Here is a 26,005-nt window from a genome sequence, read left to right as displayed (position 1 = left end):
GATGACTTCGATACTTGCTGCTAAGCCTATATTTGACAATGTGTGCAATTATTTAAATATCAAAGACAAAATTAATTTTAGTGAATCATTTGACATGCTAGATCATTTATTTAAAAAATCAACAACAGAAAACAATAAAGAACTAGAGCGTTTTATATTAAAATCTAATGCTATGGATCTTCCTTCTAATATACTAGAAACGCTAACTGAAGAACAGTGGAATACAATTTGTACAGGTTATTTGTCTGAAGATTGGATGAAAAGATACGCTGATAAAATTAACTTTGATCTAATAGCAGAGCATCAATGTCTTTTAGATGATTTTATAAGAGATTATGATGATAGATTTGACTTTGATCTAATATCAGAGTATCAATACCTTTCAGATGATATTATAAGAGATTTGATGATAGATTTGACTTTTATGCTTTATCATATCATCAAGAGTTATCAGAGGCTATTATGAGGGAATATGCTGACAAGATAGACTGGGGATAATAGCAGAATATTGTAATCGTAGAACTAATAAACTATCTGAATAATTCATGAAAAAATTTAAAAACAAAGCTTATTGGGAAGTATACACAAATGTAGAAATACCAATAAATTTATATTATTAAACCGAAAATGAATTAGTTTTCATTAGCTCAATAATAGCTTGATGGGTTGTTACCATGAAAGCCATGTTCTAATACAATCTGCTAATAAACATCGAGATAACCTAGGTCACATGAATATTAGCTGTTGTTTTAGATAACGAAAATGATTAAAATTAGTTTTTATAGAATCAAAAACAATAAAGTAATTATGAGTAATTTAATTAAACATACTGTAATTGAATTAAAAAACTTATGTAAGGAGAAGGAGATAAAAGGATATTCCCGATTAAGAAAAGCAGAATTGATAGACCGTATTAAACAGCATGAAGATGAACAAAACAGATTAAACTTTAACCAAACACCAAACAGATTAAACTCTAACTCTTCCTTTTCAAGAAGATATTTTTGAGAAACCAAAACCTAAGAGATTAAGTAGGAAGAAAGCTTTAAAACTATTCCCATTTAAAAAAGAGATTTTTGAAGAACCGAAGCCTAAAAGAGTGAATTTAAATGTTGAACTAAAAGAAACTTAATTTGAATATAGATTACACACTTTCAAAATAAAAAAAAACATAGGTGGATATAGAGATCCTTCCAAATTCCTACGTTCAATTAGCAAGCCAGTTAAAAGTATGATAAAAAATGGATTTAAATATTTTAATGCACTTAAGGTAAATGTTTCATTCACATGCAGCTTCAAAAGAGATAAGCAGATTCGAGAACATAATTTTAAAACGTCAAATGAAATTACACTTCAATTCACCGATCTAAATGAATATTATAAAAATGCAATTACAAAAATTAGGGCAGAGATGGAAGAGTTTCAAGGAAAGGATTCAGGTTGGACTTTGCATTCTGTCGACTATCTCGAGCTAAGAATTAACAAATACGTAGCAATGAATGGATCATCATATATAGAACTTCCAGAAACAATTAAAAGAAGAAAAACATGCATTAATATTAAAAACAAAGATCAAAAATGCTTCTTATGGTCTGTTTTAAGAGCATTACATCCTGTTAATAAAGATCCACAAAGAGTTCCTAGACAATATGAGCAAGAATTAGATAAATATTTTAAAGATATTCCCTTTCCTGTACAAATTACTGATATACCAAAATTTGAAAATAGAGCTAATATATCTATCAGTGTCTTTACCATAGATGATAATGAAAAGATCTATCTACTTAGAATACCCAAAGAAAGAAAGCAGAATCATTTTCGTCTTTTATATTTAAATAAAAGAGACAAAACACATTCCTGTTTGATTAAAGATTTGTGGAAGCTTGTTGGAAGTCAAATAAAAACTGAACATAAGAGGTTTTTATGTGAGGGATGTTTAGCTAAGCATTTTAAATCAGAAGAATTATTAAAACAACATGAAGAATACTGTGGTTTACATTCTGCTGCTAAGATCAGTTTACCTAGAGAATGGAATAAGATATTAGAATTGTAAATGATAAGCGTTCTTTAAGAATACCATTCACAATAATAGCAGACTTAGAATCAATACTAAGAATAAGTTCATGCCAACCTGATTCTGAAAGATCCTACTCAAATGCTTATCAACTACATAAACTTAATAGTTTTACTTACTATTATATGTAAAAAGCACTTTGGAATCCTACAAAAGTGAATCAGTAGAATACATAGGAGATAATGTAGCAGATGAGCTTATAAAAAGGTTAACAGATGAAGCAATCAAAATAGCAAAACTATATGATACTTATACAGCTATGACTATTATCTGAGGAAGAAAAAGAGACATATGAATCAGCTACAATATGTAATATTTGTGAATGAAGTCTTGAAGCTCTACCACGTTTATTAGTGAAGAAAATAGAAAGCTTAAAGATTAAAATTTAGTATTTAAAAATGAAAAATAAAAGAAGGTGCTATACACTATCTCAAAATAGAAGACGAGGAGGATGAAAGCATAACAGAAATAAAAGAGCAGAGGAAAGAGATAAAAGAAGTCCTAGTAGAATGTAAGAAATAATATAAAAAGCTTAAAAATAGTAGAGAGTCATGTAAAACAAAAGTGCATGATCATGATCATTTAACAGGTAAATTTAGAAGTGCTTCTCATTCTTATTGTAATATACAATATACAAATCCAAGATTTATTCCTGTATATTTCCACAATCTCTCTAGGTATGATGCGCATTTATTTATAAAAAGTTTAGGAGGTGGAAATGAGAAAGAAAAAATAGATGTAATAGCTAACACTGAAGAAAACTACATTACATTCTCAAAAACTATTCGGTATAAGGATGCAAAACGGAAAGATGGGTCTATCAAGTTAAGATTCATTGATTCATTCAGATTTTTACTAAAAGATTTAGCAGATTTAACAAAGAATTTAAAGCTAGAACAATTTCGAGAAACATCAAAGTTTTTTCCAAATAAGAATCAGCTTGAATTAGTTCGTACTATAGGTGATTATCCATTTGGCCTTCTTGATTCTAAGGAAAAGTTAGAAGAGCCTGTTCCATTATCTCCAGACAAATTTACAAACAGATTAACAGGAGAAAAAATTAGTCCTGAGCGTCATAAGCATCATGTACGAGTTTGTGAAGAGTTTGATTTAAAAACAATAAAAGAATATACTCATTTTTATAATAAGACAGATGTTCTTCAACTAACAGATATTATTGAAAATTTCAGAGATAAAACACATAAATTAGATCCAGCATGGTATCTTACTGGTCCTGGGTTTTTCTGGGATGCAATGTTAAAGATGACGAAACAAAAATTAGAATTATTGAGTGACTATGACAAAGAGAAAGATGTAAGAGGTGGAATTTCTCAATGTTCAAACCAATATGCAGCTGTTAATAACAAATACTTAGATAACTTTGATAAGAAGAAAATAAGCTCTTATATAACCTGCATGGATGCAAATAACGAGTATGGTTGGGCGATGAATCATCACATGCCGTATGGAGATTTTCAATGGATATATGTTAATAAGTATAATGAGAAACACTTAGCAAAAACAATACTACAAACAAAAGATGATTCTGAAGATAGTTATATTTTAGAAGTCGACTTAGAATACCCAAAGAAACTCTATACTAAACATTCAGATTTTCCCTTAGCTCCAGAAAACTATATTAATAGCAAAAAGCTTCCAAAGTTATTGACAACTCTATATGATAAAGAGCATTATATACTATACTATCAAAATCTTAAATTCTATTTGTCACAAGGAATGAAACTTAAAAAAATACATAAGATAATAACATTTAAACAATCAGCCTGGTTAAAGAAATATATAGAACTAAATACTAATATACGATCACAAGCAAAGAATGAATTTGAGAAGGATTTTTATAAGTTGGCTAATAATGGTGTCTTTGGTAAAACTATGGAAAATATAAGAAAAAGAATAAATGTAAGATTAGTACATAATGAAAATTTATTAGAGGATTTAGTAGCTAAACCTAGCTTCAAAGATATAACGATATTATCTGAGAATTTAACTGCTATTCATATGTATAAAACTAAAATTATATTTAACAAGCCTATCTATGTAGGAACGGCAGTACTAGATATTTCTAAAATATGTTTGTATGATTTTTACTACAATGTTTTGAAAAAGAGATTTGGAGACAATGTAAAATTGTTAATGACTGATACTGATTCTGTTATAGTACATATAGAAACAGAATATTTTTACAAAGATATGAGAGATATGTAAGAATATTTAGTTACCTCTGATTATAAAGAAAACAATGAATATGGATTGAAATTAGTTAATAAATAGGTATTAGGAAAATTAAAAATGAATTGAAAGGTGTTGTGATAGAGAAGTTTGTAGGTCTAAAATCAAAAATGTTTGCTATTAAAAAGAAAGGGGTAGATCAGGATGAACCGATTAGAAAAGCAAAGAGTATAAAGAAAAGTGTAGTTATAAAAGATATATCATTTGAGGATTATGAGAACTGTGTTTTAGAAAAGAAAGAGATATATAAAATACAAAGTCATATTCGTAGTAAAAAGCATAATGTATACTCAGTAGAGAAAAACAAGTTAGCTTTAAGTGCTTATGACGATAAGAGATATATATTGAATGATGGTATACATACTCTAGCTTGGGGTCATTATAAAATAGAATTAGGGAAAGAAGATTTGATTCCTAAGTTAAAAGAGTTATATGATCAATGTACTAAGAGTAGACGAGGAAGAGAAACAGAACGAATAGAAGAGCTAAAATATATGTAAGAGTATTATGATTTTCAATGTCATAAAACAGTACTTTAATTATCTTTACTCCCAATTTGAATAAGACATCATCCTTACCCTCCACTTCAAAAATACATTTATATAGTCACTCCACTTGTTATTATTAATATGATTGATAAAGATATGATGGTTCTTAAAACTTAAATAGTAGTCTAAATTCTTGTAAGGCAAAGCATTATTCCACAGCTCATTTATTTTATTAAGCTGATATTTTGCTCTTTCATCAAGTTGAACTTTTCCATCCTTATAGTCGATGTAAAATTCTAAAAACATTAGTTTGATATAATTCAGTTCGTTTTGTAAGTCTATAAATTCTTTTTCAGATAATTGTTCAGGATTTACAACATTATAAGCAAACGCACCCATTTTTTCTGTTTCATCATTTTCTTTGCTCATTTTATTCCGACATGCTTTATACTCATCATGTCTTGTATTTCCATCTCGAGCAAATTCTTGGTATTGCTTTAATTCTCCACAAATTACACAATTTTTCATTATTTATTAAATATAAAATATCCAAAATAGTTATTTCATTTTTTTGTTATAACTAGATAGATTTCACGATTCGATTTGCATGTGATAAAAGCCAATGCGCAGAGACACTACCCAATGTACTTTGGAGTTGCAATTATGTAAATATTTTGTGCTATTCTTCTGTTCTAGTCAAAAATATGGAGGTAGGGGGTGCGCTAGAACCAGCATCAATGACACTACTATAATCCAGTACGTAAAACGCACAAGTTGAATGTATCGTAAGAGGTAACAAAACAACTCTATTTCGTAAGAACAAACACCGTGCTCGTGGGTTTTCTCGAGGTTCTCCCGTTTCCTCCCACTTTCTTCATTCCACCATTTCACTCATCTCTCATTATCACCGTCTCCTTTAGCCTAACCGGCATAACCGAGGGACGTAAAACTCAAATATTTCATTTCATTTTTCTATTTCGTAAGAAAAGATGAAAGCAGTAAATCAAAATCAACAATAATTAATATGCAAAATGCAAAGAGGGTAACAAAATCTCTATTTAACAAACGCAAGATAAATTCTAATTAATAATAAACATTTCTTTTTTGTCACTTTTATGCAGCTTCAGTATGTTCCAAAGAATTCCTTTTGCAAACTCGAAGTAACAAATTTAACAACAAAACTAATGTTGACCAGAAGAGTTATAGTATAATCGAACATCATCTGAATATGAAAATCTTAATAATATTTTCCGCCTCGACTTCTGTACTACAGTTTTATTACCTGCTATAAATTCGTATACATTTGTTACAAAAACATTTCGCACTACTACCTTATTATAGTCAGCCTTAAATCGATCGTTACACTTTACGTGCAAAACTTTTCACAGAAAGAATTATCTTATGATATAAGAGAGTAGTACTTCAATGAGGATATATTTTCTACAGTAGGAGAAATTACTTTGAAATTTTTGGAACTAATTGGCGTCAAAGTTATCGATTTTAAATATACTAAGCATTTGGTTATTCCTTCCGAATAATTTTTTATATTATCCACAACGTGACGAACAATCTATTTTCTTGCAAATAAGTGGTAACGTAAAATAGAAACGTTGAGTAAAATTTCGTTTTCTGAACAAAACTGAAAAAGGCAAGAAATTCCGAAGAAAAACCAGTCAATATGGAAACGATTTCTCAACCAAGTAATACATTTAGCTACAAGAAAGAAGTTCTGCACGTTCAGCACGATCTTTTAATTTACCGTCTTTGCCAAGACCAAATCAGTGGTCTCCATTTTCTCTCTTCCACTATCACAATCTACATGTATTGGTAATTTGCAATAGACTCAAGTATCTCAAATGGAATGTAAATTTATAAAATCCAAAATGAATTCTTGTTCAGTTTTGCGGATAATATATATATATATATACAGAATCCAATACACCTAGCTTACTATCTCCAATCAATTTAGTCACACTATCCGAGTTAACTTTAGAAGTAAATCGGTTCCTATTTCAAACATTATAATTTGAAGAACGAATAACACGAAACTCAGTTAGTAGCATTTTTCTGTTAGTAAATCTGACATTCTACCTTTAACTTTATTGACACCCTCTCGATAATTATCCATATTCAAGCTTCCCGTTTGAATATAAGTTACAATTGCTGACCCCACTGGCGTCTCTGGCATGTAAAATTTGGGGGGAGGACACCAAAGAAAGTGATTTAAATATTAGCTAGCCCAATCAGTGTATTATCTTCCATTTCTTACCTTTCTGCTTCCTTTACGGACCCCCTGAGATATGTCGAGAACTGTTCTAATCGTTTCACATCCTGAATATTATATTCCGAATAAATATAATTACTATTATTTATGTGTTATTCGTAGTATATAAATTAAACGTAGTTTGTCGTTAGTATATAAATAAAACTAGAATAAAATATTGAATATTTTGAATTTCAAAGTATTTGGGGGGGACGCGTCCCCCTCGTCCCCCCTGTCAGAGACGCCCGTGGCTGACCCACGAAGAGCCAAGCAGCAGTGACAGCTCTTCTAGCCTTCCTTCCGTTCTACTATACACGGCTTACTGAAATATATTTAAATACACGTGGAAACAAACACCTTTAAATACGTATTACGTGAAAACAAATACACTCTTTTTCCATTTCGTTCTTTTTTTAAAAAAAGAAGAAAATATTGAAACCTTCCTTTTTTCTTAATTTATTGAATATTTTATTAATATTGAAAGATAAAAGTCCTTTGAAACTTCTACCGCGAAACATGGGAGTCAGTAGCTATTTCTCCTAACTGTCTAGAAGTCATACCTTCTTTAGTAATATTAGATCTGAATTGGTTAATAATCTTTTAGGTTAGGAAAATCTTCGGCCAAAACATTTTGACTGGTTCACAATATTCGAAAAAATGAAAGGAATTCTTCAAATTTTACGTCACAGAATTATGTCGGTTACGCTAAGGGAGATGATGATGAGAAATAAATGAAAGGGCGGAAGGAAGAAAGTGGGAGGACTGACCCACGCAAACTGAGTATTTATTCACCACAAAGTTCACTTGAAGCGGACTGGGATCGAACCAACCAAAATATTAGAATCTCGTCTTGCACTGGTAATATTTGCTATCCATTAACTCCCATATTTGTGCTTATATGGCATAACCTTAAACAGTGAACGAAACAAGACAATTCTTACGTGAATTAGCGGGTAGTTAACTATTTATACTTTCATTGCATGTTTGAGTATTTAATTCTGTAAATGAATATAATTTCAATATTGACAAAAGATTGGAAAGATCTAAATAAATATCTGAACTGATTTAAACGCATTCCAAAAAGAACAGAAAGCTAGAACAAAGAACGAATTGAAGTTACTTGTGGTCATATGGTCAGACTACAAGTATGACTCGCATCCTACATAAAGTTGTAAGTCCACGACACTTATAGCCTCGATCCTCGATGAAGACAAATTATTGAGCTAACGTAATATGTAGCCTGGAAACTTTAAAAGTTAAAAAGATATTGCTTAAGGTTTTGAAGTATTAAAATATCTTGTTAGAAAACAACAGAAAAAGATGTTTTCTCGAAAGTAATTCATGCGATTTCAGATCTCTCATCATTCAATTCAGAAATAAGTGAAAGATTCTATTCCCTTGTAGAAATAAGTGAAAGTATCTCTTTACATTTGTTGTTTTCGAAATATTTCTCGGTCGAGTACATGTAGCAGGTTTTCTCAGCATGGCAATATTGAGTGAAGTTTTCTAAAGGTTTTGCACATTCATACAAGGCAAATGCAGGTATAATACGTAGTAAGTTTATTATTGTGACCGTCAGCCTGACCACAATATTACGTTTTTGGACGAACAGTGTATTTCTTTTTTAACTTTTATTCATGCAACGAAATCATTATATTCCTCATAGAAAAGAAAAGCTATTTTTATTCTGGTGAGAAATTCAACTTTTTCTGCAGGTGTTTCTCAGTTGCTTTTATCATTACTCACGGTAGAACAAAGGATATGTTGTTTGTAATACAATGCTTATTGTCTGGACAAAGTGCTTTCTAGTAGCAAACTTATCTTTTTCTTTCCCCAAAAATAGTTACCAACTTATATTTTTCGTTACTATGACTGTTCCATATATACTTTCTTCATAACGACATTTATTAAGGTTGGGAATATTTTTGGATACGAAGTTGATATTGTGTGCGAACGAATTCTCGTCGTCTGTTGTGTTCTCATGCACTCATATTACATCATGCTTCTGACCGTGGGAACAGTGTTCATGGCTTGTAGGAGTCGTAGGTGAAATGACTCATTCACACAATTACCAACGTTCGCTCCTTTCCACTGAACTGTTTTGTGTATAATAGTAGTGAAAAAATTTAATATTCATGGAAGGAATCTGCCAGTTCAGACTGCAACACTTTTTCGACTATCGCTTCCAAGTTTTATTCCCACAGGACCGAAACATGTGTAGCCAGTGCTATCAACTATACCGTCGTCATATTTGTGTTGTGTAAGAATGCAGAAAACTTTGACACTTCTTCATTATTTTGTATAACGCACTACCAACCCTTAGTATAGTGAACGGGATGTTCCCAAGCGTTGGTAGAAGCGGGAAGTCAACCGGAGTTATCAGAGCAAGGAGGAACGAAAAGTTTAGAAGAACGTTTTACCTATATATTAACATAGGAGGAGTACGATGTATAATTAAATATGTGATAGAAGTCTTACTTTGTTGTTAAACCGAAAAGTGAACAACCATCTTTTGCAGTACAGCATTTCTTGGGAGCCAAGAAATCTCATCATGGATTAGCGTTCTCTGTGTCTCCCCATTCCTCTTTTCTTAAATTACGCAGTGAAAGTCTCACATCAGTGCGAATAATAAGTATATAGTGCAAGTGATACCGAATAAAAGGGCTATGCTTCTAGTGTTTTTATATAGTATGTGTGTACCTACGTCTATTATGCAATATTAAGTGTCTTATTTCCCATTATTTCGTTTATTCAATTGAGTGAGTGCAATTTCTTCTGTCTGAGAGTTCAAGCTCTGTAAAGTGAAAATTTTGTGTGTTGTTAATATTCCTTATTCTACTCCGTATCCACATATATGCCTATTTAATAAATAAGAATTCATCTAAGGAAATAGTATCGTCTTCATTCATATGTGTATGAGTCCCTGCGAACAGTCGGCTTGCCAGGCACGTATATGTATACGCATGCATACGCAACAGTAAGTATAATCCAACCTGAGTCTCAAAAGCACCAACATTGCTCATATCAAATCACTTGTTGCATTTCAATGTCATCAATCTGCGCCTAAACAGAACATGAGCCTGGAGCAGAATTGTTATGAGCTGTTTTCTTAGGGAATTCTTCAGAAGCCAGCACCCGAGGGAAACGGTAGGTAACAATTTTAATGACACGCGAACGAGCAAAACGAGCCAATACCGTCAGTGATTTGTGCATGGAGACAGTAGTTATATATGAATAAGTACTACTAATATTGGAATAGGAAATTTTATTAATCATATTTTTTACAGGTTGTTCCAATACAAACAATTATAGTAAAACTTAGTATTTTCGTACTCATATTTTGTTCTGTAGTATATGTGTTTTAATTGAATTCTATTTACATTTATTATTTGTGACTGGTAATTGTATTTTCATTATGGCTCATCAACAAGTTGACATACTTAAGATACTTGAACAAATGCAAGCTGAAAACAGAGAACATTTTAAGAAAAATGAACAGGCACAGATAGAAAACAAGGAACATTTTGCAGAAGTAAGAGAAAAATTAGATAGTCAGGAAGAGAATCTTGCTAAATTACGGGCACAAATAGAAGCAGTTGAAATTTAATGCGATGAAGGAACTACAAAAATAGCTGATAGAATACAAGCGTTTGAGAACAAAGTAGATAAAAACATTGAAAGGGTTCAGAGGGGAATCGAACATAATACAACAGCTATTCAGCAAAATAGAGATAATATAGAACTCATAATCTGCGACGTACGTTCAATGGGAATGAAAGTAACAAAAATAAAAAATCATTTAATGGGTATATCCGAAAGATTAGAATTAACACAAGGACAGGTAGAGGCTAATCACACCATCTCTAACGCTAATAAAGAACGTTGTCTCGTAGCGCATAGCGAAACAAAGTCATTTAGACGAAATACACGAAGTCGTAGATTTAAAATAACAGGCTCGAAAGAATGAAGGGTCACTTCAGATGTGCTATGAAGAAATTAGGCAATTAGATTATCATGTTATAGTTAAAAATTAACAGGCTTTCGAGAACAACGCTGAAATTAAAGTAGGACAGCGGGAAATAGGAGAAATTAGGCACAATTTGGCGTTAGTATACCAAAAGTAGAAAGAATCGAATATAAAACACGGGAATGGGAACCTAATACTGATAGTGACATTCACGTCAGAACGGGATACCAATCTAACAGTGACTCAGCTTATACTGAGCATAGTGGAGTTAGTAGTAGCGACGAAACTCATGTTAAGGCCATTACCAATAGAAATTTTAGACGTAATAATAGGGAAACTAGACATAGAAAAGTAGGAACAGCTAAACTGAAAAACCACCTTACACCGAAAATTATTGCGTATTTACCTAAGTTTAAAGGTGATCCTGCTACTGAGTCAGTACATACATACCTGCGCAAGTTAGCATTAGCTGCGGAAGTTGCCAAATTGTCAGAAAAAGCCTTAGTACAAACCATACCTCACGTATTGGAGGGTGTAGCCTTAAGCTGGTATTACACACGTAATGAGGAATTTAAGACTTTAAAAGAGGTCAAAAAAGCGCTAATTGAATCCTTTGCTGGAGACGCAACGATACAACACAGGCTGTTAGCTCGTAAAGCAACCCGATTCAATTCTAAGACTCACGACTCAGTACATGCTTTTGCTATAGATCAGTTTAATAAACGGGGCCACGGTGGCTCAGTGGTAGAGCGTTCATCTCTGGTGCTTTGGGTCTCGGGTTCGATCCCAGCCCCCGTCATGTGAATTATGTGGTGGACAAACACCATGTGCGTGGGTTTCCTCCCACTTTCTTCATTCTACCATTTCATTCATTACTCATCATCACCGTCTCCTTTAGCCTCACCGGCATAACCGTGGGACGTAAAACTCAAAGATTTCATTTCAGTTTCAGTTTAATAAACTTAGAGAACTGACACCGCAATTACCAGAGGACTTGATATTAACAGACATCATACATATGTTACCTCAGAGATTTCGTACAGAACTTTATTTACATTCTTGCACTAATATTAAAGAATTTTTGGCGTCTATTCAGAAATTAGAAACATTGTATTTTCAGCAAACTAGAGAGGAAAAACATTCGCAGGTAACAATTCTAACAATATACAGAATCAAACTTCTAAAAATTATCAGAGATCTTTCAGTTATGGTAATAATAATCAGAATAGGTATTACAATCAGAAAGTTAATAATACCAAGGCCCAAAGATGCTATAATTGAAACAGGAGACATGCAAATGATCGTGACAACAACGATCGACAACCACGTTCTCGTAATCAGAACACTAACCACGAACAAAATCGGAATCGTAACCCTCACAATTACAACAAACGACCGAAACCACGTAATGGTAATTCTAAGGATCGAAGAAATGACCACCGAAATAAGAAAGCTAGAGGTAATAAAGCATTTTACGCTCGTAATAATGACAAACCAGAAAAGGAGTAACGAACATGATTATAAAAGATCAAATCATCGTAACGAACGAGACTCTGATTCTCAGGGAAACCGCTAAAGAGCTGTACTAGGGGTCGAGTATCAGCCAACGTAAATCACTTTACGGAAGGCCCAAATAAATATTTTTATGTAACTCATACGCACATATGTAACTGTAAAGATCCAAATTTAGCCAGAAGTGATTGTGAATCGGACACCGATAGCATAGATCACTACGCTAATTCTAAGCCAACCCAGATTTCTTCGAAAATTAAACTAAAAGTTTGTAATACAGATGTAGAATGCCTATGTGATACAGGCTCGGATCTTTCTGTTTAGCTCTTTGGAGACGTATCAGTGCTGACGTCACGGCACCAAAGCTAACCCCAGCCAATGGCATTTTTCTAGTCGATTTTAGTGGGTCTGTGAAAAGAAAAGTAAGAGGCTATACGTTAATTACAGTACAAATTGATAACATTTCCATTTACTTAAAAGTATATGTTACCGAATTACTTAACCAAGACCTTATTTTAGGATTAGATGCTCTTAAGCTCTAAATATTGAAATAGATCTATCTGAGGGTACTATTTTTATGGAGTACAGAAATTTAAAAATTCTTGTCGACCTTTTACCTGACTAGCACGAATTAGAAGAAATTTCAGACGATGAAGAAGGTGGTATTGCCGATATAAACTTTTCGATCTCTGCGTCCAATTCGTCAGGCAACATGCTACAGACGAACAAATTGGAGATGCTGTGAATCGAACCCACAACCTTACACCACAGCAAAAGGAACAATTACGTTTTCTTTTATCTGAATATAGGGATATCTTTACTAACTATCCTGGACTTTGTAAGGATTTTGTTTATGAAATGGAAGTCAAGGCTGACAAAGCACTGGTCCGAAAACAGTATGACGTCCCACATAAGTATTTACCTGACGTTCGAGATGAGATTAACAAACTATTAGAGCTAGGGTTAATTTGCCACTCCAATTCTATCCACAGTAATCCCATCTTAGTTGTACCTAAGAAAAATGGCAAACCGAGAGTATGCGTCGATCTGCGTTTGCCGAACAAGTATATCGAATTACGACAAACAAAATCAGAAGGTATACAGGACCTGTTGCTGAAGGTAATGTGTAAACCATTCTTATGCTCTCTTGATTCAGTGAGCAGTTATAATCAAGCATTACTTACTCCCAAGTCACAGGAATACACCGCATTCAACTTTGAAGGCCAACATTATCAGTATCGTGTTACATGTTTTGGATATAAAAATAGTAGTGTATTGAATAATATGTTACAGAGAGTATTAGGACCCGAACTACACGCTAAAATATTAAGGTACATCGACGACCTCGCATGTTTCACTGACACTTTCGAAGAACATCTCCAGCTGTTAAAACAAATTTTTCAGAAATATAAGGAATTTAACCTTACTCTCAACATTGAGAAATGTTTATTTTGTACAGACTCTATTCCTTTCTTAGGTTTTCTCATCACCTCTGAAGGCATCAAAAAGGATCCCAAAAGTGTGGAAGCTGTACGCAACTTACCCCGACCTACTAATATAAAATCTTTACAATCTGTTATAGGACTTTTCAATTGGTCTCGTTCTTTCGTTCATCATTTTTCAGAGAAAATGAAACCACTCTTCGAACTTCTTAAAAAAGGTAAGAAATGGCGTTGGATGTCAACGAAAACGCTTTTCAACAAATCAGAGCCGATATATGTAAAGATGTTCTTTTGTCACATCCAGACTTTAATCTACCCCACTATATTGAATCAGATGCCTCTCGGCTCGGAATCAGCGCAGTCTTCTATCAGTATGTAGGCGACAAGTAAAAAGTAATCCAATTTATTAGTAGGACTCTGACGTCACCAGAATCCCGGTACAGTATGAGTGAGTTAGAATATTTGGCGATCATCTTTTCCGTTCGAAAATAGCGTCAACTATTGATTGGTCATCATGTAATTTTCATTACAGACCACAAAAACCTCAGCTGGCTGGACAAAGCTAAACCTTGGAACACCCGTCTTTTACGGTGGAGTATTGAATTACAGCAGCTGGATTATGGGATTCGTTACCAGAAAGGTTCCGATAATTTGTGTGCAGATGCACTTTCACGTTTATTTCCTTCTGCAGATCTACCCACTAAACGTGTTCATTGTTAACAGGTCATTCAAGTTGAAATTCTTAATGTATCACCTGAAGAACTTCGCCGTTTACAACGTGAAGATTTTGAATATTGACCTATTATTTCTTTTTTAGAAGGTGAAATAATGGAAGAGTTACCTCGAAATTCCAGAAACTGGTCAAAATTCTTTAAGTTAGATAATATTTTATTGTACACACATTTTCATTTCCCTGATTCATGGAAAATTTGTATCCCTAGATCTTTACTGCAGAAGGTAATAGTTGCTTATCATGATCAATTTCATCACCCAGGTACTGACAAAACAGTGAGAATTATTTAGAAGTCATTTTATTGGAGAAAGATGATATCTGATGTGAAGAAACACGTCAGGGATTGCATCAAGTGCATGCAGTTTAACCCTCGAGAAGTCGCGCTGAAAAAGTAACACGAGTAGTCGCGCGCGGTCAAAAGGACCCCACGAACCTAATGTGTTGCAAATATCGTTTTAAATTTTTTCTTGTATTAGAAACGCAATTTTGTATATTTTCTGATTAAGAGGGAATAATATTTTTATTATTATAATAAGTTTTACAGTAATAACTATTAGAGGAACCTACAATTAGACATGTACTGTTTTTTATTTCTTATTTGGAATAAAATGTTTTTTTCTCTTATATATTTCTTTAAATAGATAGCTACGAACTGGTTTTATTGAAAATTCTAAATCTGATGACGATCTTTCCTTTCTGTCAACTCTGGTTCGTCTAAAATTAGAAATGCAATAGTAAATTAGTGAAAAATATACTACATAAACATAACGCTAAAACAAAGCTTCACAGCGCATTTTATATTCAATTAGAGCTCACTCGTAGCTAAACGGTTAGGATACACGCCTTTGGCGTGGGACATCCCGGTTCCATTCCCGGTGGGAGCTCATGTGATTCGGATCCCAAGTTAAGCAGTAGGTCCACGTCTTACATAGCCTTGATGCTGAAAAGGGCGCTAAATTGAAATGAAATCAAATTAACACTGAATATATTTTACGGTCCTATTATTTTGAAACTTCACGTATACAGCACTACATTAAATTATTTTAGGTTATCTTCAAATTTACACTGTTCTACACATCGTCGTCGCTTATTTCGAAGCTTCCACGAGATCATCTCGGCTCATTTATCCAAATAGTCCATTCCTAACATTTCCCTCCGTTGTTTTAAGCTGGTCATTTTTAATTTTCTTTTTTTCACACTTGGTATCAGTTTGTTAACTCTGTCGACCTCTCTTCCGTCCATTAAAATAATATTTATGTGTATAAAGCTTAAAACATCTCCAAAGCAAAGCTCACGTGCAGAGCGCAACACTGAGAAAAAACATTACACGCTCAGTCGCGCGCGGTGGAAACACCGCAGAATAACTAAACAATCACTAGTAGTTAAACAACGGATAACGGAGTTATTGAGCATCAATGTTCGGGAAGGTGAGGGGAAAGATTAGCTAGACGGAGAAGTCTGTCGGACAAACAGAATGGACACACGATCAAAAATAATTTCTTTGCGGTGCTTTTGACCGCGGCGCGACTACTGGAATGTTAAACCGGATCAACATTTACCCGTATGTTTATTGTCTACTAATGATTATTTACTTCCTAGGGCATTGTTAGCATTAGATTTCTTTGGTCCTTATCCCACAGGCAAAGGTGGCGCTCGTTTTGCATTAGTTTTTAGTAGACGTATTCACTAAATACTGTACAGCTTATCCAGTGAGATCTGCTACAGCTACTGCAGTTCTTAAATGCTTATTTGATATCTATATGCACCACTTAGGTCTAGAGGAAGCCGTACTCACTAACAATGCTCCAGTATTTCACAGTAAATAAAATTTTATCGAAGATGCACGAATATAATATTAAAGTACACCACACCACACCTTATCACGCCCAAGCTATTATTACAGAAAGATCTAGTAAAGAAATTCTTTGTACTCTTATCTTGTTGTGCAGTCTGTCACACCAGCAATTGGCTGAGAACTTAACCCAGGCAGTTTTGTTACATAATTACTCAATTACAGAGTGTCTCGGAGCTTCTCCTGCGAGTATACATCTCAATATTCATTTTTCTCGTCCTATTTTCAAACATTTCGGTCTACAGGTTTCTGAAGATTTTTACGAGGAAGATGGTATTGATTGGTCAAACAAACTTCTCATGGCAGACCACCGCAGAAAGTCAACTATCGAGAAAAGGAACAAGCGATGGAATCAAACCCAACAACGGCGTCGTCTGGTGGTGCAAGGCGACGTAGTCTTTTTGAGACAACGGAATATTAGTAGTTTACTGAAAAAAGAAATCTCCAAGTTTTTCGACATTTACAGGAGACCTTTTCTTTGTGTGAAAGCCCTTGATAATCGTGTTGGCGAACTTATTGACCCCACGGCAGGTGAATATATAGGTTTGCACTCCATTGACAGGACAAGACTTTGGAATCCAACGCCTGAAACCCGCAAGATTTGGTTAACCTTGGCGCAAAGGCAACTCCCAGAACACATTTTACGTAATTTAAATTTAGTAACACCTGACACTCCGAATAATTTTACTTCTCTTACTCCTAGTGGGAAATTTCACTTATCGAAACCCAATGAGGAAGCCGAAGAGGATAGTGTGAATGGTAATCCGAAAGATGAATCCCAGGTAAACCAAGTTAAAACCAACAATTTAACATCTACCCGTTTTTTATCTTTATATTTAGGAGATCGTTTGTTGACATATTATTTCAACACGTCTTACTGGCAATCTTCATTTGTCAAACTAATCGTTCCGAATTTGACTGGAGGACTTCTACTGAAAAGAGGCCTATTTTGAAGGAAAAGGCCAGATTCAGCAGACTTATTATTAAGTTTTGACTTTTAATATGATTAAGTGTGTTTGCAGAATATGATACAAATGTGTTTGATATGGTACATTGATATTCTATATCGAGATCTGTCAAACAGCGTACACTGTTAAGTCTCAAGATATTTTACATTAAGATTTTATGTAGTTCTTTCCTTGTCATAGGAAACACAAGAAGACATGTATTCAAGACATGCGGTCGTATCCTTCGGTTGCGTAGTTACCGTAACTACACATTTCTTTTGGAATCTATCCAAATTATTTGGGCTCCTTATTAACATTTCTTTTTGCTTCTTTAGCATCTTGATGTGACCGATTCTTCGGGAAGGAATTCTAAGGTATATTAATAAGGGATGATTAAATTTCTTTTCCAAGCTACATTCTAGGTAGACATGGCGTCGTGAACCATGAAATACTTGGACACCCCAGTAATTAACCCATCATTCGGTAATTATTGGAAATTTTCTCCTTCTTTATGCACACATTGAATTTTCGTTGTAACTTGTGTATTCATATCTTGTATTTCAGACATACACTTCTATATATATTGAATATTAAAATTTAATGATGTTTCATTGTATTACTATTATAATGTCTTTTATGCTTGATGAATATTTCAGTATTTGTGAATTTGTAATACGTATTAATGCTATTCTCATATTTCAACAGATTTCCACGAAGAATCTGAAGTATTTCTGTATAACTGATATTTTAAGAATTAATTATTGATACCATGCCAACTAATTTCCATTAATTTTTGTCGATGCCAAAACTTAAAATTTATCAATGTGAAATAATATTAATGTTAATATTCTTGATGTTAACCATTTGTTTGAATTTGCAGCTGAAGAATCAAAAGTTCATTCGAGAGATACTCTTAGTCTTTATACTATTTTAGTGTTTCTAATTTACAGCGTCTTATTTTCATTGATAATGAATATTTCAGGAATTTTTACATCTTGTGTCTTTATGTTGACATCTTAAGGAATTACTTGTCATTATGCTTCTATGTATGATTATTGCAATGAATTGCTAATACGATTTTATTTTAGGCATACGTTAAGTCACAGTTCGAGATGGCGAATATGTGAATGTTGTGATAAATATACATGTGTCATTAAATGAACATGTTGATGTATACTATTGAAGACTTTGTGGACTTTAGGGATGTGCCGATGAGCATCTATTACGCCAAGGCTAGGCGTCTGTTTACGATGGAATCTTGCATCATGAGAGATGATTGCATTTATAGATATGCTCATATATTGTTGTCATGCATTGTTGATCTTGTGTTAACAAAATTTTCCTATCCTATTATAAGCATTATGGGCTAGACGTCAAGAATTTCCTTGGAAGTTTTCAAGATTAATACCCTTTTATGTTCTTACATTCTATTTCGAACATGATTATGTTCTACAGACGTCTTGTGTAACCTCTCATTACCACATAAAGACTAATGAATATTCTTTTCCACGCATTTTTCGATAATGGTTAACCAGTTTTACTTTAATAAGACCAAAAAACTATTTAGATGGAACGTGGCACCTTCGTCAGTTAATGGATATTAGTCAAAGTGATTCAACAAGATATATGTGTACTGGCATGCGAATTCGTAGAGTGTTTCGGATACACCTGGATGAAGGGAAAACTCGTATATGTTTTTCAAGAAATTCTTCATTGTTGGAAGTATATATGTGTATCTTCCCATATATGGGAATTTAATTTTTTTGTTTATCAGTATGCAAAATTTTGCGTTCTTAGAGTCACACTAAATTAACCTCACGAATGGTTATTCGTCCAAACCCTCAGAATTGTTACGAATTAACATCCGTTTCCAGGTGAATTAACCTACATTTATACGATTATTCATAATCAGATTAATAAATCGAATTTTTTAAATTCTCTTTGAAGTTAACATATTCACTCAATATACTCCAGTATTTTGAAAATATTTAGTGTTTTGTATCACTACAATTTATCTATATTTTTCAATTTTCATTTAAATATTTTAACCATTGAAGCATAAATACTTTAAAAAAACGACTAAAAAAACTAATATATAAATAAAAATAATAAATAGAAACAAAATTATATAGCCCTATAAACATTTTCACACATAAAGGTGAAACCACAAATTCGTTTTCACGTAATCAGTTTAGCCCAAAGTGTTATACATATGACAGACAAATAGTGAATATACCAAAGCTTGTTTTAAAGCAATAGTTTACAGTGAAATGAGAATATTTATTCTCAGTGTAAAAAAAAAAAAATAATAATAAGATTTCACTAATGTGCTACAACTGCCTTCGCACCCCACAGCCCCAATTGTCAAGAAAACTGGATTTTACGAATTGGACCTCTCATCGCAGAAGAGAGAAAACATCTGGATATGGAATTTTCAAAAACAACTCATGGAATCTGGATTCAGCCGATAGCTATCCATCTGGATCAATTGTGTTTCAAACAGAATAAATAGCCCTAGTGATTCGTAGTGAGAAATCTATATTATCTTAATTATTCACTGCGAATAGTGATCACCGAAAACAGTGTTGCTAGTGTTTTCTCCATAGTCCTCCACACCCAGTTAATCAAGAATGGTGTTACCAACTCCTTATTTTGAAAAAAAGCTGTATACCTCCAAACTTTTTTTCCCATATGTGCTAATCCAGGATTCTCAACACATTACTTCGCTAGCTCGCAATGTGTAATTCCCTTGCGGATCGCCAAGTTGTGACCGTCAGCCTAACCACAAGATTACGTTTTTGGACGAACAGTGTATTTCTTTTTTAACTTTTATTCATGCAACGAAATCATTATATTCCTCATAGAAAAGAAGATATTTTTTTTTCTGGTGAGAAATTCAACTCTTTCTGCAGGTGTTTCTCAGTATTCCCACAGGACCGAAACATGTGTAGCCAGTGCTATCAACTATACCGTCGTCATATTTGTGTTGTGTAAGAATGCAGAAAACTTTGACACTTCTTCATTATTTTGTATAACGCACTACCAACCCTTAGTATAGTGAACGGGACGTTCCCAAGCGTTGGTAGAAGCGGGAAGTCAACCGGAGTCTTCAGAGCAAGGAGGAACGAAAAGTTTAGAAGAACGTTTTACCTATATATTAACATAGGAGGAGTACGATGTATAATTAAATATGTGATAGAAGTCTTACTTTGTTGTTAAACCGAAAAGTGAACCATCTTTTGCAGTACAGCATTTCTAGGGAGCCAAGAAATCTCGTCATAGATTAGTGTTTCCTGTGTCTCCCCATTCCTCTTTTCTTAAATTACGCAGTGAAAGTCTCACATCAGTGCGAATAATAAGTATATAGTGCAAGTGATACCGAATAAAAGAGCTATGTTTCTAGTGTTTTTAAAGTGTGTGCGTACCTACGTCTATTATGCAATATTAAGTGTCTTATTTCCCATTATTTCGTTTATTCAATTGAATGAGTGCAATTTCTTCTGTCTGAGAGTTCAAGCTCTGTAAAGTAAAAATTTTGTGTGTTGTTAGTATTTCTTATTCTACTCCGTATCCACATATATGCCTATTTAATAAATAAGAATTCATCTAAGGAAATAGTATCGTCTTCATTCATGTGTGTATGAATCCCTGCGAGCAGTCGGCTTGCCAGGCACATATATGTATACGCATGAACACGCAAAAGTAAGTATAATCCAACCTGAGTCTCAAAAGCACCAACATTGCTCATGTCAAATCACTTGTTGCATTTCAATGTCATCAATCTGTGCCTAAACAGAACATCAGCCTGGACCAGAATTGATATCAGCTGTTTTCTTAGGGAATTCTCCAGAAACCAGCACCCGAGGAAAACGGTAGGTTGCATCATATACAAGGAAAATATATTCTAGAATTTTTTATAGTATTTGGAAATATGCGCGTTAAATGAATGTTCGTTTATTACAATAGGTAACAATTGCTTCTGGTGTTTTAACACAGACTCCTTCAGTATAATCGTCAGAAGATTAAATGGAATCAAGAACTGATTCGAAATATTGTTCGGTTAAAATTTATAAATTAGCTTTCGAAAATAGAGTCATAAAACTAAGTAGGCGCATGATATAACTAACATTTATTTTGAAACCATGCTTTAACTCGAAAGTTTTTTTTTTATATAAAATTTTCAAACATATTAGGAAAACGTGTTCGGATTTTACTGGAAACGCATAAGCTTTTTCTGAAAATTGAAAACAAGCCTTTAGTGTTTAATTATCTTAAATAAACCAGATTGTCCATATCATCAAGAATTAAACAGTGAATTTTTTCTGTGATGATTTCATCAAAGTGAATGTAACCTCTCTTATTAGTAGAAACTGAATTTTTTATGCCTAACATTTCTAACAATTTCTTACCTGTAAAGCCATTATTTTGTAAATAGCTTGGAAAGCAGTGACGCAAGATTTCCCTTACTGCTTCTACAACTTTTATCATAGATTTTACTATACCTTCTGATATATAGTTGAATACTATCTTTTGCACGACTAGTACTGAACATAGTAACATAGTAGAAAACAATGTTATGCTGTGTCAACTGAATATAATTTTTAGGAAGCCAATTTTTCAATAATTGCTGGCTTTGCTACGGATACGCTCATATATCTTTATAAATTATTATTGTGCGATGGGCTTAAAGGTTTTGAACAATAGATACTGGAAAACCGTAGTTTAAAATAATCATAAAATCGTAATTAAATGCGTTTTTAAATTACTAATAAAACCAGAATATTAGAGCGGTGGTTTATGCTCGATTTTTTTTCTCTATAAGAAATGACAGCTAAAGATATAAATGTATTCTATCTCTTATTACGAATTACAAGTGCACGCAGATGACAAGAGTGAGTACAGTGTCTGATTGGAGTGGCGTATTCAGTTCTATTATACAATGGCATTTATACTCAAGCATACGTAATATATATCAATATATAAGAGCTCGAAAAGTAGCTATGGTAAGTACGAGTCTTATTTTTAATTAATCTACGCCGAAACTATGCATTATTACGACAGCAAAACGAGTTGGTTTTTAGAGATGTTATCACGTGAATTATGACTAAGCGAGACAGAATGGAGTTCAAATTGCCGGAAATGGATTCTGGTTTTAAAAAAGTCGACTTTTCTCTCTAATTTATAGCAAAATGTTATTTTGCGTGTCTTAAAAATACGGCCCCAAAACAGTACTAGCGTTAGAAGGGAGCACGTGTCTCACCAACTTTGAATAAACCAAATCTTTTGCATATTATCTCTGCTTATTGACCTTCATTTTTATGTGTAAAACTTTCCCGCACTATGAGTTACGCTTGAGTATTTTCTCGCACTTCCGACACTATGAGGGTAATAACTTTGTTTGTATTAAATGCATTTTAAAACGCAAATTTGTTATATGTGCTTATCATAATATTCGAACATGAGGGTTTTATTCTGATTGTCTTTGTATGTTTGTTGCTTAGTATGAATTTGAGTAAATTCTACAGACCTCCGGGATATATGTCATCTTTAAGATCTAACCTTTGTTTTGAAATTAGAACTTTGACGAAATTTCTTTCTGCACCTTAATCACGTGTGATTTTTCCATCTTCATGTATTAACATATCTGTTTCAAAACATAATCTTTCACTAGATACTCCAACAGTCTTGGTTCTTGTGAGATTTTTCTAGTGTAATGTGACATTGCACTGTATCTTTCTCCACACCCTTAGAACGTGTCAGATTTTTAAACTGAATGTATTAGCACGTTTCTTGCCAAATTTGAATTTACAGCTAACTTTTTTATCACACTCCTACAACCTTACCGGTTCATGACCTATGTGAACAAATTTTCAGTATATATTACCACTGCCTAATCCCTTTCCACTTTCTTGCCACGTGTGAGATTTGTCACCTGTACGTATTAAGAAGTGTTGTGCTATATCTGACCTACTAATAAATTTCTTTCCACATTCTTGGCATCTGTGAGGGCGCATTGTTGTATGTATTAACATGTGTGTTGCGAAAATCGACTTCTGTCCAAATCCTTTACCAAACTCTTGACAGAAGTGAGATTTCTCACCTGTGTGTATTAACGTGTGTTCTGCCGTATCTGACCTATTAATAAATCCCTTTCCACACTCATGGCATCTGTGAGGGCGCATTGCTGTACACACTAACATGTGTTTTGCGAAACTGGACCTAATCTTAAAACCATTTCATCACTCTTGTTAGGTGTGATGTTTTTCACCTGTATGTAATAACATGTGTTTCCCAAGCTGACCTCTGAGTAAAGCCTTTTCCACACTATTGGCACGTGTGATGACGCATTGCTCTATGTATTAACAAATGTGACCTCCGCCTAAATACCTGAGCACTCTCTTCGCCTGTGTGAAGTTTTTGTGTGTATTAACATATGCATCGCCAAATTTGATTTCCTCGTAAATCCCTTTCCACACTCCTGCACGTGTGAGGTTTCTCAGCTGTTTTTATTAACAACTGTGCTGCCATATGCGACCCACAAATAAACCCCTTTCCGCACTCGTGGTAATTGTGAGGGTGTATTGCTGTATGCAGTAACATTGTGTTTTGCCAAATTGGACTTACTCGTGATTCTTTTTCCACACTTTTAGATTATGTGATGTTTCCTAACCCTTATGTATTAACATGTGCAATGTCAAACGTGACTTCTGCCTAAATGCCCTACCACACTCTTGGCACGTGTGAGGTTTTTCACCTGTATGTATTAACATGTGTGTTATTAAAGCTGACTTGTGCCTAAATCTGTGTCCACACTCTTGGCACCGGTGAGGGCGCATTCCTGTATGTATTAACGTGTGTGTTGTCAAAGATGAACTCTGATTAAATCGCGTTCCACACTCTTGGCACATGTAAGGTTTTTGACCTGTATGTATTAACATGTGTTTTGCCAAACTGCACCTAATTGTGAATCCCTTTCCACACTCGTGGCACATAAAAGGTTTTTGACCTATATGTATTAAGATGTGTCCTGCCAAATGTGACCTCTTCCTAAAACCCTTTCCACACTTCTTGCACATGTGAGGTTTTTCACCTGTATGCATTAACATGTGTGTTCCCACCTCCGACTTCCTAAGAAATCCCTTTCCACACTCTTTGCACATGTGAGGTTTTTCACCTGTATGCATTAACATATGTGTTGCCAAGTGAGACTTCTTAATAAACCCCTTTTCACACTGTTGGCACATGTAAGGTTTTTGACCTGTATGTATTAACATGTGTATTGCCAAATATGACTTACTAGTATATCCCTTTCCACACTCTTGGCACATATAAGGCTTTTGAACTTTATGTATTAAGATGTGTGCTGCCAAATGTGACCTCTGCCTAAATTCCTTTCCGCACTCTTCGCATATGTGAGGTTTTTCACCTGTATGCATTAACATATGTGTTGCCATCTGTGACTTCTTAATAAATCCCTTTCCACACTCTTGGCACTTGTGAGGTTTTTCACCTGTATGTATTAAGAAGTGTTCAGTCATATGTGACCTATAAATAAACCCCTTTCCACACTCTTGGCACATATAAGGTTTTTGTCCTGTATGTATTAACATGTGCATTGCCAAATTTGACTTCCTCGTAAATCCCTTTCCACACTCTTCGCAGGTGTAACAATTTTCACATGTATGTGTTAATATGTGTGTTGTCAAAGCTGATGTCTTTGTAAGGTCTTTTTGTGTAATAGACGTATTCGCTTTTCTGGAAACTGCATGTTTATTGAACCTGCAAATGATCAATAAATAAGGAAATGAACAGTGAGATAAACGATATGAAGCAAAAAAGAAAATGCGACCGTTTGTATATAAATGCAGCAGTAATAGGAAGTTGTTCCATATTATATTTGTTATACTAAATATTCACAATTCCCAGGGTCTCATACTCAATTTTTCGAGGTAAACGGAACGGTAAACGGAGAGGTCTCCATATTATTGCAATGCTCCAAAGAGAGTATCCTTTCTGCTATTATCTGAGGTGGTATCTACATTATATAGTAAGAATCAGACTTAAATGCATATCAAGTTTCATATGTTACATTATGCAACGAATATCTCTTATTACAGTTGAAAATGGGGATACGAAGTCACTGAAGATTATTTATAATACTGTTAATTTTACTGCAGAAAATTTAGTAATTTCCCAGAACATCTTCCAATTTCATATATCAGAAACTATCAACATAATGACCAAGAAAAAAAGGAAGCCTATTGCAATATCTAAAATTTGAGAAAATAATTACCATTTTAAGCACTAAAACAATCTCCATTAGCGTTTGTAATATCATCGGAATGATTTAGATATTAAATTTTATTTTTTTTAACGACCTTTGTCTACTGAAAAATATCTGCGTGGTTAGATATCATATACATATATATATGTAAGTACTTTTCGGAAATAAGGCCATTTCAGAAACATCAACGATT

General features: G+C 33.7%; 1 protein-coding gene across 3 annotated transcripts in view; it reads right to left on the bottom strand.

Annotated features, from left to right (window-relative positions):
• Window positions 1–19,502: 19,502 nt before the first annotated feature.
• Window positions 19,503–26,005, bottom strand: part of LOC145676716 (uncharacterized) — a 41,509-nt gene continuing 35,006 nt past the window's right edge. For all 3 annotated transcript variants that reach the window (XR_014129450.1, XM_081747540.1, XM_081747541.1), the window contains one exon: window positions 19,503–25,307. Coding sequence is in view for 2 of the 3 variants with exons in the window: in XM_081747540.1 (XP_081603666.1) it covers window positions 24,194–25,307 (1,114 nt within the window). In the remaining variant the exon portion in view is untranslated. The remainder of the gene's footprint in view (window positions 25,308–26,005) is intronic.

Source organism: Thermobia domestica, unplaced genomic scaffold, assembly GCF_964235325.1.
Source record: "Thermobia domestica unplaced genomic scaffold, izTheDome1.hap1.1 HAP1_SCAFFOLD_310, whole genome shotgun sequence".
NCBI lineage: Eukaryota > Metazoa > Arthropoda > Insecta > Zygentoma > Lepismatidae > Thermobia > Thermobia domestica.
Note: the sequence above shows the minus strand (reverse complement) of the source record. Positions and strands in the feature narration are given on the sequence as shown.